Here is a 15,046-nt window from a genome sequence, read left to right on the forward strand (position 1 = left end):
TTTTTTAATATATATTTTGATTATAAATATAAATTTTAGACATTATTTATATTCCATTATTATTATTACTTTTGAAATTTCATAGAGATAAAATGCATTTATTTTTCTTCATAAATATTTTATAATTTAAAACATTTAAAAAAACCATAAGTTTCCACTCCGCAACCAAGCAATGGGGCCCTGTCACCTCACGAGGCAGCCCATGATCTGCGTTAAGAAAGCCACCTTAAGTTGTGAGACCCATAATCTTGTCAAGGCAAAACACCAAACACTTGTAATCTGCCCTCACAATCATAGAAAGTCGACAGCCTCAATCTGCCAGTCCATGTCAATAGACATGCACAGAAACAATTTAACTAAATTCTTCATTTGAAAGATAATTTAGGTGATTACTTGTGATTACTTTTCAGTCTCCTCCATTGTACTTCAAAAAAGATAAAAGAAATTTGGAATGTTTTGCACTTTGAAATGGGCATATGGTCAATAAGGTCAAGGTTCTCGGTAAAGATAGTGATATGGCAACCACCCACTTAGTTCAATTTCTCACAAAAATGATAATACTGTTCTTTGAATGGATAGATGGGCAATAAAATAAAGTTTCAATAAATGGTGGCAGGCAAACCATGAAAGTTCAATTTCTCACGAAACTAATAAACTGTCAATTTCCCAATAAACAAATAAGTGGTTATATTATTAACTTACATGCTGTAGAAGGAACTAGAAAAAGGCAGAAATTTTATCTATTTACAAATACTTCCCACATAAATTGACGATTTGACACTAATCATTATAGATATAAGCCAGTCAACAAAATATACCATAAGCATGCCTGCACAACTTTGAGGTATAGTGCCCTTTATGTCTGTATGCGTCTCCCTGCGAGTAAGATGGAAGACACCCTGAGTTATCACTGACTGAAAGGTTGCCAGAACGAAGCAAGTTGACCAAGTTTTGCCATGCAAAGTGACGATAAATAAAGACTATCCTAGTTAAGAAAAAGTAATGCAGAAATTGTAATGATACAAGCTCCCAGTATGGTTAGGCTTTGTGTTATTTGTAGAACATTGTTTGCTGTTAAGCCTCGTGACAGGTAATATTTAGTTCTCGGGTCAGCTGACATTGATTAGGTTCGATGACAGAATTGTTGGTCTTTAAATATGGGTTAGAAAGAATCTTCAGCATTTTCGTGCGAAGGCAATCCTGGGTATTGAGCTTCAGAAGGTCCGAAAAATAACTCCACACAGAAACCTGGCCCACATATAGATTTTCCTTTACGTCCTACTTTGTCCAGGTCTTGTTGAGAGAACTGCAAAAATGCACGCGTATGCATAAATTACAGTAATTATTCATGTTACTTCCACAGAAATTACAGAATTTTAGAATATGTTCATCTTGCAACAATCTAGCTTGGGATACCTGTAGTAAGCTGTTTGTAATAAACGCAGTGTTGAAGCATGCATAAAATAACCTCCCGCCTATACTCTTTTCATAAAAAACCACCCTTACATCTCCTGCAACCTGTCAAATCCACAATAATTCAATATTATCTCACCAAAAACGTCACTAGCATTACAATATCCAAAAGAAATAGTTCAATGAACTTTCGTACTTGTAGAGGCTTTTCAAAATAGTAATCCAGACAGGTTTTCTTGTAGCTCACAGAGCGCTCTGTATCCATTTGCACAACAACATGGGGTTGCTCTTGGTCAATTTTCCTCCCGTCCTCATCCTTGCCCAAGAAAGATAGATAATATCTTGGGCTGCTAGTCCTGCAGTAGCCCCTTTTGACAGGCCTGCAGTAGTTACGAGCAATTTCTACTGCTGGTTGATACAGTTGCGATGGTACCTGTACGAACATGAAAAACATCCATAACATGTGAAATAAAGTGCATATAACTTTTATGAATGCATTGAGAAGCCTTTTTACTCCCACAATTTCATTACATGTTTAAAACTCCTGCTAAAGAAACCTTTAATGATGTCACAAGCACATAGATATCCAGAACAACATTCTGGTGACTGGACGGAACAAACTGCAACAGAATATAATGCTAATCTGATGTTTTACAATAAGCCAATGCCCTTACAGCGAAACAGTAAGAAACTGATTTAATCATGACGAAGAAAAACATTCCATTTCCAATATTTATTGTGCTATCAATTTGCATTTTAGTGTGTTTCTGAAGCTTTCAAAATTGTAAGTTTTGTTTACATCCTCTATGTGCAAAGCTGTGTTACCGGATCCACAGGGTTTTGATGCTGGATCTGCGGATCCAGATTTTAGATACTGATACACATATGGATCCCGAGATCGGTGTAGGATCTGCCACATGAATACATTCTTCAAATCTGGAAATGTATCCTGTGCCAGCTAGCCCTCACAAGCCAGAGCCCAAGCAAATAACATTAATGTTTTGGTTTTTGTTTTTTGTTTTTGAAACTCTAAAAAAATAAATATTCCATTTAGATTTTATTTAGATTACTTATTAGTAATTAATCTGTAGGCTGTATAAGTTATATAAGTTATTAATTACCTACAGACTGTATAGCATAGGATAATGTTAGCCGGAAAGGCCAAACACATCAAAATTTTAATTTTCAATATTTGATAATGTTAATATAAAAGCTTTGAGCCAATATAGTTAACATTTAATAGTGTAAAAAGGATAACTTTGTGATTAATAATTTAATTAGATTAATTCCAATTCTTGGTGAAGATAGCATGTTCTCAAACAGTGTACAATATTCATTTATCATTGAAATTAGCTGGGAATTTTTAGAATTTACAACCAGTTTTAAGAAAGAAGACAGATTGATCATGATGTAAAGTTGAAATATTCAAATTATAAGCATGTACACCTATTTTTAAACATATAGTTAAACCTACTCCAGATCATATCAATAGTCATTATTAATGAGACACCCAACTTTATATTTAAAATTTATTTTTTTATAAAGCATGATGCATCATGATTTCAATATTCAGATTTATAAATTATCTAATGAGTGTTTTTTATTTCTATCTTTAAATTGTTTTTAAATATATATATATAATTGTTTTTTTTTACGTGGTATCCGGATCCTAACTTTTCAAATCTAAGGTGGATCCATATCCGGATCTGAATCTGGATCCCAATCTGTTTCCATTTCCTCGTAACTTAGGTGCAAAGGATAAGAAAACAGAAAATAATGAAGAAAAATGAGAATTTGAGGAACATCTCGCTTTGATGCAGGCTTTTTTAAAGTAAACATTTTAAAGGTGCCAACAACAAATGCAAATTGCCTCATCTTGGACATGCATGTGATCCATTTGGCAGAAATGTAAGTCAAATGCATAATAGGAATACACCATTAAGATATCCAGCTTGTACCTCTCTTAACTCTGAAACGACAAACAGGACCGAACTAATGTTGACAGTATCATACAAGCGAATCCTTCTTAATTCTCTTTTTTTAACAGGACGTAGGTGCACTTCAGGAGGACCAAGGCGTGTCCCACTTGGGAACAAAAGCAACTTGGCCCAGTACCCTACATAACGCCGCTGACTTGCAATAGAAACCTGGGGAGTAGACCAAAAAAAGATTAATTTCCCTGGATCTTTGTAAATTATATAATTCAAATTTCACCCCAAGTACAGAAGATTCGCAAAAGAAGCATACCCCCTCATTATTGGTTGTTCGACGTTCTGCATACAACTGAAGTGCATCATCTGCCGACATTCCTGTGTAGACAAGGTATGCACATACCATCAAACCTGTTCGGCCTTTACCCGCCTGCCAACGGAAGATGAGAAAACAATCGTGATAAGTAACAAAGAGTAATTCTGACACAAGTTTAGCTTGTCAAAAGCACTCGTTCATTATTTAGGGTACCAATGAGCTTTACAGGAAACGATGGAAGAGAGCACCCATAAATTTGGCTGTCAGCATTATACATGCAAAATGCAAAGGACTTGCATTTTCTCCAGGCCTCTACCATAACAACAACGAAAACAGGGAAATATACCAGAAGGTATGAGCGCAAAAGTATCAAAATGTCAGTTTAGTCATTTTTACCATGCAATGTATAACTGCAACATTTTGAGGATCACTCGAAAGCCAGGAATGGACACTCTCACAAAACAACTTCATCATTGACAAAGGGGGTACATGGTTGTCATCGAATGGGAAAACTTCCACACAACCATGAAAATGTGCCGGATCATATGATTCCTCTATGCAGAGATTATACACCTGCAACAACAGCCAACCGAGAAGAAAACACTCTTAAGAGCCCAAGTCTAAAGAGAAATATATTTGAGTGTTTTACCGAAAAAAATGCATGAGTTTAAATTATCAGCAAATTGATTACTGTTACTTTTACCAACGTCATGAACCCGAAGTAAGTATAAGCCTTAACTTCAAGCTACAATATAAAATAATAAAGGCACAAAACATAAAATTATACTGGCATTACCATCTAGTTGAAGTAAGCAGAGAGCGGTGCTTAATAATTCATTCGACATCATGATATTTTCTTCATGCTGTGCCTAACAAACCTAAAATTCGGTTAGTGTTAGTCTGTAGAAAACTGAAGCAGAAATAACAAAGTTTTAAAATCTGTGTTTCAGACTACCTCAGACGAGAACATTAATAGAGAGAATAAACTGGGTTATGAAAGGCAGCAAACACAGAAGTATGTCAACATGATTAGACAGTAACGGCCATCTAATGAGATGTCTAAATATCATGCTTAAATTTATAGTCGTAGTAATCAATAGATGGCCTTTAAGGAATCAACTATATGTTCGGCATGACATACATGATTAGAATAGATTTTACAAGTTAGATGAGTTTGACATACATGCTTAGGATATATTTTACGAGTTAGATGAGTTTGGATGCCTAACGATGAAGGGTCATAGAATCAGACGTAACTCGAAGACCATTGCGTAAATAATGTTTCTTCTTCCGTCGTTATACAGAATTTAGAAGCTATGTAAAACACTAACTCGACTCCACACCTTGGGGACCCATTCCCTTTTCCAGGGTCCTTGGGGATGAGAAGGACGTCCCCTTTGACCAGGAACGGCTTCCAGGATGTTGGGGGCACTCCAAACATCCCTGTTGAATTCCCTGCCAAAATCGGGGATGTCTGAGTGTCTCCAGTGTGCAGCAAAACAAGTCTGTGGCAGGCCTGTTTCGGCACCCACTCAACCAGTAGTGTGCCCTTGCAGGTCCAGCTTGGCAAATAAAAATGAAAAACAAACCCTAACCCTAAGCTATTCAACAAAAAAAGTCTCGTCTATTTTTTAATCATCTCACATGTTTCTTAATATCTTATAGAGCTGTAGCGCTGATAACAGCCAGACTGTTTTGGACACCATCCCCTCTAACACCTTTTCATTTAAAAACATTGCAACTTCATTGAGTGGTGCCCAAGATTCCAAGTTATCATAGCATTTGCAGGCGGTGATACATAGTTTTAAAGTTAGAGAAACATATAGAAGTCTCCGAACTTGCAAATCTCCAAAACACATACAGGAAAACCAAAAAGCACAACAGGAAAATATTTCTCTTGCAAAATCCATCCACGTCATTTTCAAGTACCTAGACAGAAATCAAGATATAGCACATTAATCTCTACCCTCAAAACAGAGCTATGAACAAACTAGCTGACGTCCATACAGGTAGGCCTGATATATCTCTGTGGTGCATGCAGGGGTGGAACAATGATCGACGAATATCCAGTGTCTTCACTTCAATCACGATGCCCACAGATAATACGACTGTTACCAACATGAATGGTGGCTGGATACCAGCACTTGGGAATGAAGACACTGGACACCCAGTTTTGCATGCGTATGTTAAATGGGTTACACATAGGTTAACAGCGATTTAGAGGCTGTATGGCAGCCTTTGAATAGACTAGCTTAGGAGTTAGTAACATTTATAGAATTTATTTCACGTGCAAGGGACGAATGGGTAAGAAAGACTCTAAGAGTGGGACAATGAATTCTAAATAGGCCTTTAAGTTACATAACGTGTATGTGCGGAATTTGATTTTCTTGCAGGTGGTCGGTGGGAGACTGATTGGGTCAAGTGCAAAGATCATACTGGCTTTACATATTCTGGCCCTGAGTTTGCAATTATACCATATCAGGGTAGCATCTTGTGTTGTTAAGATTCCTTATTAGTTCTGTTCAATCCAAAAATTATATCTGCCATTAAGACTGTTGCTCTAAAGATTCACTGTCCTGTATTTTATAATAAATAAATGTTGTTATTACTCCTACTGTTGCTGAACCTACTGCTGTTATTATCTGGAATCTGTTATTTTACAATTTGCAGAAACCATTATTGTAGACCTAGATGAATTTGATCTATTGTTTCAGTAACGTCAATCTAATATCAGGTAGCATTTGGGACCATAATAGTCAGCCTCCTAGCAAAGAGACTTTTACAATTCACCCTCTTCCCCCTTTGAGCGACTTTTCGGGAACCTCTTGAAAAAAATGATTTAGGAGTGCCCCTGGTCAACTGGACCAAGGATGAAATCATAAACAGATAAACTGTGATGATTGAAAAACCCATAAGGATGGTGCAGACCCCTTTAGCAACAGGGAGCACATGGGCACCTAATAAATGTGGAGTATCATTTCAGCCACAAACCTTTGCAGCTCAAAATCAGAATCAAAACCTCGGTCCTTACAGCAACTGTCAACGTTAATTCAAACTAGCAGAGCGTCGAGAACATCTAACCCTGAGTCTGATATGCACCTTAAGTTGTCATGCTCAAGATTGGCATTTTTTAGAGTTCCAATATTTGATGCATCGGTCATTCGTTCAAACTTGTGTAGGCAGAGATATGTATCCTCAAGCTTCGCAACCCTGAGGTGCACATCAGAAGCATCCTTAGACGGTTCTACACTTGAGTCAATTTTCAATGCACACAACAGACCATTGGTGGATCGCGCCATCATGACCTGGACTGTAAAGTTGACTGATTACGCCACGGATCCCCACCATGATCTGGACTGTAGAATGCACTTCACTTTTTAAGGCGCAATATGAACAAAGGCTGGCAATTTTACAAAAGATGGATCTGGTATGAAGAACGGATACTAAATGTTTTTAAGGTGCTCTCTAAAAGCTCTCCGAAGACGGATTATTTGTCCTATGTGCTAACAGAAACAATCCAATCCGAGGACAGAAACCAAACGCTTCATGTAAAAACACACCATGCGAAAAATATAAGATTTAACTATAAATCACACTTATAGCAATTACTTTTGAAAATAAAAGTCTCTGTTACCAGATCAAATGAGAATTTGCCTTAAGGGCTTTGTTTTCTTTTTCTACATCAAACTCTCCATTTTAGATTTTTACCTTTTTTTTTTTAAAGAACATTGACACTCACTCACCTTATAATGTCCGGCATGGCGCATTTCGAGCACTCTCTTGACCTGCCAGAGCGGATTCCTGTACATCGCCCGCATATGTTCGGCCGGGAATGACATGGCCACGAGCCGATCGGTAATATACGACATGTCGAGATCAAATCCGGCCACGACGAGCCTCCTCCTCTTCTTCGAAACCAGGTTTCGAATGTAGTAAGCCCTAGACACAAAGTTGAGAAATTTGTAATGTTGCCCGATCCCCCATCCATCCCCAGACTTGGCCCCTGTCGTTCCCGTTCACAAACAAAACCCCCAACTAAATTTAACAGGACCTCAGCTAAACGAACCCCCTGAACCCGTATATTCTCTTATTTTTCTTTCTCACGCCCCCTGGTGATTTTTTCAGCATTTATTGGGGGCATTTTTGTGTTTGTTTCACTTGCTCCACATCTGCTCTATCTCAGTTGTCGAAGAAACCTTTGTTCTAATCCCCATCGGTGCCCAAATTCAAACGAGTGCTTCAAAATTCCCCATGGAGGAGTTTGCAAACGATCCATCGATTATAAATGGAAGCAATAACATTCGGCCCTCTGCAATGTATATACTATTATGAGAAATTCAAAACTATTTGTAGCTTTAAGCTCACGTTGAGGGCTTCTTTACTCCACGCAACCGAGCCCGATCCTTGCGCTTCACAACACTAACTGCACTGCTTTCACTCTCAGGCCGTTTTTAACTGCGATCGTCGCATTATTTTTCCTCCGCTTGTTTCGTTCTTCTGCAACGATTACAATGGGGAGATCGGGCTGATCGGGGTTTCTGTTGAATTTTATGCTCCGAGGTAGTCGAACGCGGGACCTTAGAAATTGTGGCCCAGAGTCATCTATTATACTAGTGCACGCACGACATTTGAATAGCGTGGGAGGGTGAAAGGCAGGTAAATTTAGGGCTTTTAATTTATTTATTTTCCATTTCTTTGATATTTCAATTGGAAGTCAACATCAAGAATAATAAATTAATAAATGACTTTTAGAAATAGGCCATTTAGGATAAATAAAATAACACAAGGCACTGCTCCCATGAAACTTGATACCTAAGTAGGTGTTTTTTTTTCAAGTTTCTTGATAGACTGACTTGTTCCTTTAGTTTCATGCTACATTGACTTGTTCCACCTCACGAGTTGGATTGACTTGTTGCTCTAGTGAGAGAGGAGAATGCGGAGGCTTTTTTTGAGGAGGTATCAATAGTCAAATGAGGGTTTTGAGATGCATTACACTAGAAATGAAGTTAATGTTTTGAAGGATATTGTTTATGGGTTGTTTGGGGTGTTGTGATATTAGGAATGAAGTTAATGTTTTGAAGTATATTATTTGTCTATTTGGTAAAACCTATCAATCAGGTACAAGACAGCCATCTTGGCTTTAATCATCAGTTTTAAGGTAATGCATCACTTAATTTGGTTTTTAACCTGTTTCCTTTATTAGGGTTAAAAAAATAAGAGTGAGAAGATTAAAAAGGGAGTTTTATAAAAGAAAAAAAGAAATTATTTTAACGTCCACAAAGTTAAAGATAGCCTATGGGACAGATTGCTTCTTCATCTGCTTGATGTATTTGGCTCTTTTTCTGTGAAACTTCAAAATAAATGCTCCTAGCTTATCGACAAACCCCTCGCTAAATAGATTATCCCAAGAGCTAGCTGCCAGCATATCTGCATAACTTTCCCTGTTGTCTTTGAAGGCCTCACATTCTAAAATGAAATGTTTTTTTGTTTCCACTTTTCTGGAAGAACAAAAAATGCATACTCTTTCCTCCCACACTTCCTTTGGCCTTTTCCGACGCCCTGTTTCACAACAGAGTTGATGAGAATTAGTCATTAACTAAGCAATAAGAATTAGTCCTTAATTGAGCAATAAATTAGAGTATAAACAAAGTCAAGAGAAAGCTTATAAGATGCAGGTGTCAAAGGGTTAAAGGAAGTGGTCTATAAGAGGAGGTGGTATGTAGTCTTTGAATATAGTGTATTATGTGGTTTTTGAATATAGTGTATTGACAATGCATTTCAAATTTGGAAAAATAATTGTAATAGTTAATTGAATTAAGTTTTAGTGTTTAAAAATAATTGTAACAAAATTAAAATTAAATTTTTTAAGTAATTAATTAAATAAATTTATTTTTATTTTTTAAAATTTATATTTGTGCTAATTTATGAATATTATATTTTTTTTATAAATCAAATAAATAAATGATTTGATTATTTTATTTTCATTTTTTATAGGTTTTATTTAATATTTCTCTTCATTCTATTTCTCTTTATGTATGTGATGGTGGGGTTGGGGAGAGATATTAAGGAAAACATATGGAGCTGGGAGATATTAGGGAAAAGATAATAATTTCTCCTATATGAGAGTGAGGGTGGGGAAAATTATTAGGGAAAATATATTAGCCTTCGGCGGGGAATATATTAGGCAAAACATATTGTCTCCACCCTTATATGGGGGTGGGATGTTTTCCCTAACACTTTCTCTTCAGCGCCACTCTCTTATGCATATGAGGGTGAGGGTAGCTATTAGGGAAAACATATGGGGCGGGGAGAGATATTAGGGGAAACATAATAATCTCCCCAGTTCCCAACTCACACCCTTATATTATGTTTCCCCTAATATTTCCCCACTCTCCACCTCCACCTATATGCTTCACCCATATGAGGGTGGTGGTATCATATGGGGGCAAATATGAGGGAAAACATGTCTTCCCTTGTCATGGGTGTGAGAGTGAGGGTGAGTGTAGATATTAAGGTAAACATGTCTCCCCACATCATGGGTATGAGGGTGGGGGTAAGGGGAGATATTAAAGAAAACATATTCATATGGGGGTGGGGTGGAGGAATATATTACGGAAAACATATTGTGTAGATGGGGGTCGGGGTAAATATAACCTTCATAATGGGAAAAGAGATTAGGGGAAACATATTATGTTTTTCCTAATATCTCCCTCGTCCCCACCCAAAAACATATTATGTTTTCCCTAATATATCCCCCTAGCCCCACCCTTAGTGAAAAAATAATATGTTTTCCCTAATATTTTTCCCCACCCCCATCCACACAATCATATTTCCCGTCATTTATCATTATAGCACCAAAGTGAAAATATTAGATAATGATGTTGCAAATTGTATATAATAGTATCATCTAGTGAAAATTTTCATATAAGAAGAAAAAAACAAACATGGGAACTTTCACTTTCATTTTTAATGTAGCTCATTATTTTTTCGAGTTTTCTTACTCGTGAGTCTTTGTTTATACTCTCTTCCTCATATTCAAAACATGTCACTAGATGACACAGTCATATACAACCTTTGCACTCATTTGTAACATTGTTTTTTACTAGTTTAATTTATGTCCTTGTGATGACAGAGAGGCTCACTCAAAGTCCACTAGATTAAAATATTTCACACATCAAACTAAGATATTTAATAACATCAAACAGGTCTCTCAACAATATTGTTTTAAAATATTTAGGTCATTATGAACATAGACATAACATCTCAATATTTTAACCCATGAGGTGTAGACCAATTGGTTTAACTGGCATTTAGTCCATACTAGGTCTCAGGTTAACCTCATAGGGAGGGGTTGAGGATGGAAGCCACTTTGAGGGGAACTAAACTATTCCAATGGGTGTCCAATCTCGATTGAGCTTCACAGAATCTTGGTGATAACATCCCACTATCAGTAGATCATTCTTCCATTCAATAAACACCCTAAACTCAACCTAGTTATAAAAAAAATCAACATTTAAAAAAATATATTATAAAACATGTAGAAATGCAGGCAAAATGTGAGATGCACTATATTTTAACAATACCTCTCATTCTTGTTGTTGTTGTTTTTTTTTTTGTATATTAAAGCATTCTATTTCATTAACAAAAATGAGAACAAAGTACATAACTTATAGCAAAATCATCACCCTCATTCCTAAACAATTGTAGTGAGAAACATAAAGAAAATATAGTGATATCCAAGATAGTAGAGTGATTCATCATCATCACTAACAAAGAGAGTCATAAAGCAAAACATATATTGTTAAAGAGAGCCATAGACTTCCAAAACAACTGTCATACTCATGCCCATAATTCTTATACTGAAATAACATAACAACCAACAAAAGAGGAAACAACCATCGCCAACCAAGAAATCCCCATAACGTCCAGAGCATCAAACCATAGAGCAAAAGGAAACATGCCATATAAACCATGAAACTGACTAAACAAAGGCCAACCTATGCGCCCAAAATTCTGACACTAAACACCAAGAAGACGACCAACCACAGAGCAAAGGGTCATCACCTTCAACCATCGTCAAAGAGAAACAGTCATAGAACAACAACAGACTTAGTCCACCATGAGAAGTGTAGGATCTAGAGATGAATAACTAGTAAACAATGTATTGATTAGGTCTCCAAGTGGGTCAAAGAGATATTTTACGACCAAATCCAACACCATATTATTCTCCACCCAGCTAAGGTGAGCATCAATATCATTAATTTTAAATTTGATGTTCCTTAGAATTCTCTTGATGTCCTCCAGACCAGAAAAAATATTGTAACTGTGAACTTGCTTGTCCTTAAAAACCAGGAATAACAAAGAATCCAATCATTGATGCATAGAGAGAGAATGTAAGAAAGACAATCGTCTTTTGTGGAATTTTCCAAAGGTCAACAACCCATTTCAGGCCATCACCCCCAACCTTTAAATGAGAGAAGTATGAATGCTCCCTTGACTCTTTGCATTCCAACAACAATATTTTTCTGTGTACCTTCAAAGGTACCGAATCAAAATATGAAGCAATTGAATCACCAGCAAAAGTGTAACCCCATTTAATTCCTACGTACCTAGCTCCACCCTTGCAACTCACCATACGCTGACAGGGAGGCATGGTTGCCAAGACCAAAGTGTAAGATAAACAACTAGTTAACAAGCCATAATCGACAAAACAAACAGAAGGATGCACCAGCTCCCCAATTAAGCCTGACCAAAACACAATAAGGCCATCCCCCACTGTCCATAGCAAGGGACCAAATTCAAGGCTGAGTGCAACTCACCACACCAGAGGGGCATACAGTCTAAAAAACGCATCACTAACTAAATACCACAGGACAATTTAAACAACCCCAAAGACCTAGTTGTCTATGCTCAAGTCGACAAACCCCAAACTGCAAAGAAGAGAAGACGCCCAACTGAAGCAAAACAGAAAAATTGACAAATTGGTAAACAACAACCCAATTCACCAACACCATACACAATAAAGGAGTAGCGACCCAATTCACAAACACCAGACGCAACAAAGGAGTAGCACCCTAATTCACATACACCAAACACAATAAATGAGTACCACCCCAATTCGCCAACACCAGACACAACAAAGGAGTATATAAGCAATAGTGCCTCATAAACCAGATAGAATAACAAATTTATCCAACCCTAGAAAGTACGAACTTCAAAGCCATAGTGAAAAATTACCAGGATACCAACAACCATATACCAACATTGGGCATGAGTACGAAATACCTGAAAAATTAGTGTCTGAAAATGGTGAATTTGAAAGAAAAACCACCTACTCCAAAACAAGCCCTTGCACTGTGGTATGTAGGAACAATACAAAATACATGGACACGCCCGTCGCACCACCATTAAAAGAAACTCGAAAGGGAAAACCTCTACACTGCCAGGAACCAACACCACGACCAACAAGCCAAGATGACTATACCAGAAAGCATAACCAACGCAATTCATGAAAGCACCATAAAACCAGAGACGAGGGGATGAGGGTTGCGCCTCACCTCCATTGCACACAAATTAATTCCTCTGCCACCCCACATGCATGCATTTAAAATGAAAGGACATTGGGTGTAAAGCCCAAGTCCACCCTCCTCTGTTGTGGCACGCCATTCCAAACAAAAAACAGATATACACCTCCATCTCGCTTTCTAAGAGAGTGCTAAATGTCACCCCATCAGGTACAACACCTCTTATTGTTAATACTTATAATAATTTGAACAATAAATGATATTTGCTTACAAAAATGAAAATGAAATGTTTATATCATGATTTAAATTACTCAACACGATATATCAAACATTTAACCTACTAAATATTACACAAATGATGAAAACAACTCTTTCCAATATAATGACAATAACTTTCCAATAATTGGTCGAGCTCCTGTTGCTAAGTACCTTGCCAATTGGGAGGTCACGAGGTCAAATCTCCTCGACGCCCTTGGGGTTAGGCCCGACCAAATAAGTCGGCGGGTAGATCTGCCCGGATTATTACCTGTGGATGTAGCGGCCACTTAGTGACCATAAACCACAGTTGGAAAAAAATATTAAAAAGATTTGTTTTCATCATTTGTATAAATTGTTTTTTTAGTACATTAAACATTTGATATGTTGCGTTGAGTAATTTAAATCATAATATGAACATTTCATTTCCATTTTTGTAAACAAGTATAATTAGTATTCAAATTATTTTAAGTATTAAAAATAAGAGGTATCGTTAAAATTAAGTGCATCTCACATTTTATCAACATATATATATATATATATTTAATTAATTAATATGTGTTATTTTATATTTTTTTAGTATTACATTATTGATGATGATGTTGTCTAATTTATTTATATTAATATTTTATTATTAATATTAATATAATTCAAATCAATAATATTATTGTGTATATATATATATATATATGTGGTTGGAAAAATATAGAAGGTTCAAGATCATTATAACTATATTTTTATGAAGAGTTCAACTTATTATTTATAAAAAATGAATTTAAGTGAAGAGTACAATAATGATTCTTTCCAATAATTTAATTTAACCTCAATTGATTATATAAGTAATTTTTTATTATTAAAAGTATTTATTATTATTATTATTTATTTATTTTCAATTTGTCATTACTAAAATTTCACTAAACAATTGTTTTACTAATTGTAATTTTGATTTTTGGGGTTGGTGGGAGGAGTGAGAAGGGTTATTCTCAACCCTAATAGAAAATTTGAAAATGAGTATATTGGGGGTTGGGCAATTGCACAAATAATGCAACAAAGGTATCTGGTTTACTGCAAAGGCTTCTTTTGGTCAAAGAAGCAAACATCAAAGATTTGGTGGTGTTGGGAGATTCATAGTTGGTTATCAATCACCTTGTTCATGGATCTTTGCCTAAGAATTACAAGTTGCAATGCATTGTTGATCAAATCAAGAATCTAAAACTAGCCTTCTCTACTATTATTTTATTTAATGTGTTGAGAATGGACAATTATGTTGTTGATGATCTCACCAATAAAGGTGTAACTTGGACATAAGAGTTCCAGCGAGAAATGATATTCCTTCCCTCATAACTATTCCTTAACAATGGATTTGCTATGCAGTGTAAATTTTGTGTGTATCTATAGGTATTTTGGAGAATCTACACGTCCAAAGACCTTGTGTCCTTCAGGATAGAAAACAACTAATAAATGTATAAATTCCTTGTAGACTCAAACTGCTTATGTAATATGCTAAAACAAAAGACTTGAATCTATTATACTCAGCAGCGAAAACAATTAAACGATTGAGAAATCACAACATAAACATGAGACAAGATTCAATCACATATGGTCAG

The 15,046-nt window shown here is 36.2% G+C and overlaps 1 protein-coding gene across 3 annotated transcripts; it reads right to left on the reverse strand.

The window, feature by feature from the left end:
- Positions 1–718: 718 nt before the first annotated feature.
- PTEN1 (Calcium/lipid-binding (CaLB) phosphatase) lies at positions 719–7,623 on the reverse strand. 3 transcript variants are annotated; one of them, XM_089386293.1, is made up of 8 exons: positions 7,404–7,540; positions 4,457–4,538; positions 4,057–4,233; positions 3,661–3,774; positions 3,372–3,560; positions 1,610–1,846; positions 1,417–1,518; positions 719–1,306 (listed from the first exon to the last, which is right to left on the reverse strand). In XM_089386293.1, the coding sequence occupies exons 2-8, from the start codon at positions 4,457–4,459 to the stop codon at positions 1,163–1,165; spliced, it is 966 nt and encodes a 321-aa protein (XP_089242419.1). In that variant the 5' UTR covers positions 4,460–4,538; positions 7,404–7,540; the 3' UTR covers positions 719–1,162. The 3 variants fall into 3 exon arrangements, with proteins under 3 accessions (XP_089242419.1, XP_089242420.1, XP_089242418.1); XM_089386294.1 differs by having other exon boundaries at positions 4,457–4,529; positions 7,404–7,503; XM_089386292.1 differs by lacking the exon at positions 4,457–4,538 and having other exon boundaries at positions 7,404–7,623.
- Positions 7,624–15,046: the final 7,423 nt, after the last annotated feature.

Source organism: Pinus tabuliformis, chromosome Q (genome assembly GCF_031772625.1).
Source record: "Pinus tabuliformis cultivar Carrire ecotype Pingquan chromosome Q, CPIR1, whole genome shotgun sequence".
NCBI classification, from domain to species: Eukaryota; Viridiplantae; Streptophyta; class Pinopsida; order Pinales; family Pinaceae; genus Pinus; species Pinus tabuliformis.

Excerpts from the sequence above, each read along its gene's own strand:
- PTEN1 (XM_089386292.1), bottom strand. The coding sequence starts at position 7,529 with ATGTCGTATATTACCGATCGGCTCGTGGCCATGTCATTCCCGGCCGAA. Across the intron at positions 3,775-4,056 it reads TTGCAGTTATACATTGCATG|GCGGGTAAAGGCCGAACAGG; the intron begins GTAAAAATGACT and ends TTCCGTTGGCAG. Across the intron at positions 3,561-3,660 it reads GAACAACCAATAATGAGGGG|GTTTCTATTGCAAGTCAGCG; the intron begins GTATGCTTCTTT and ends TCTACTCCCCAG.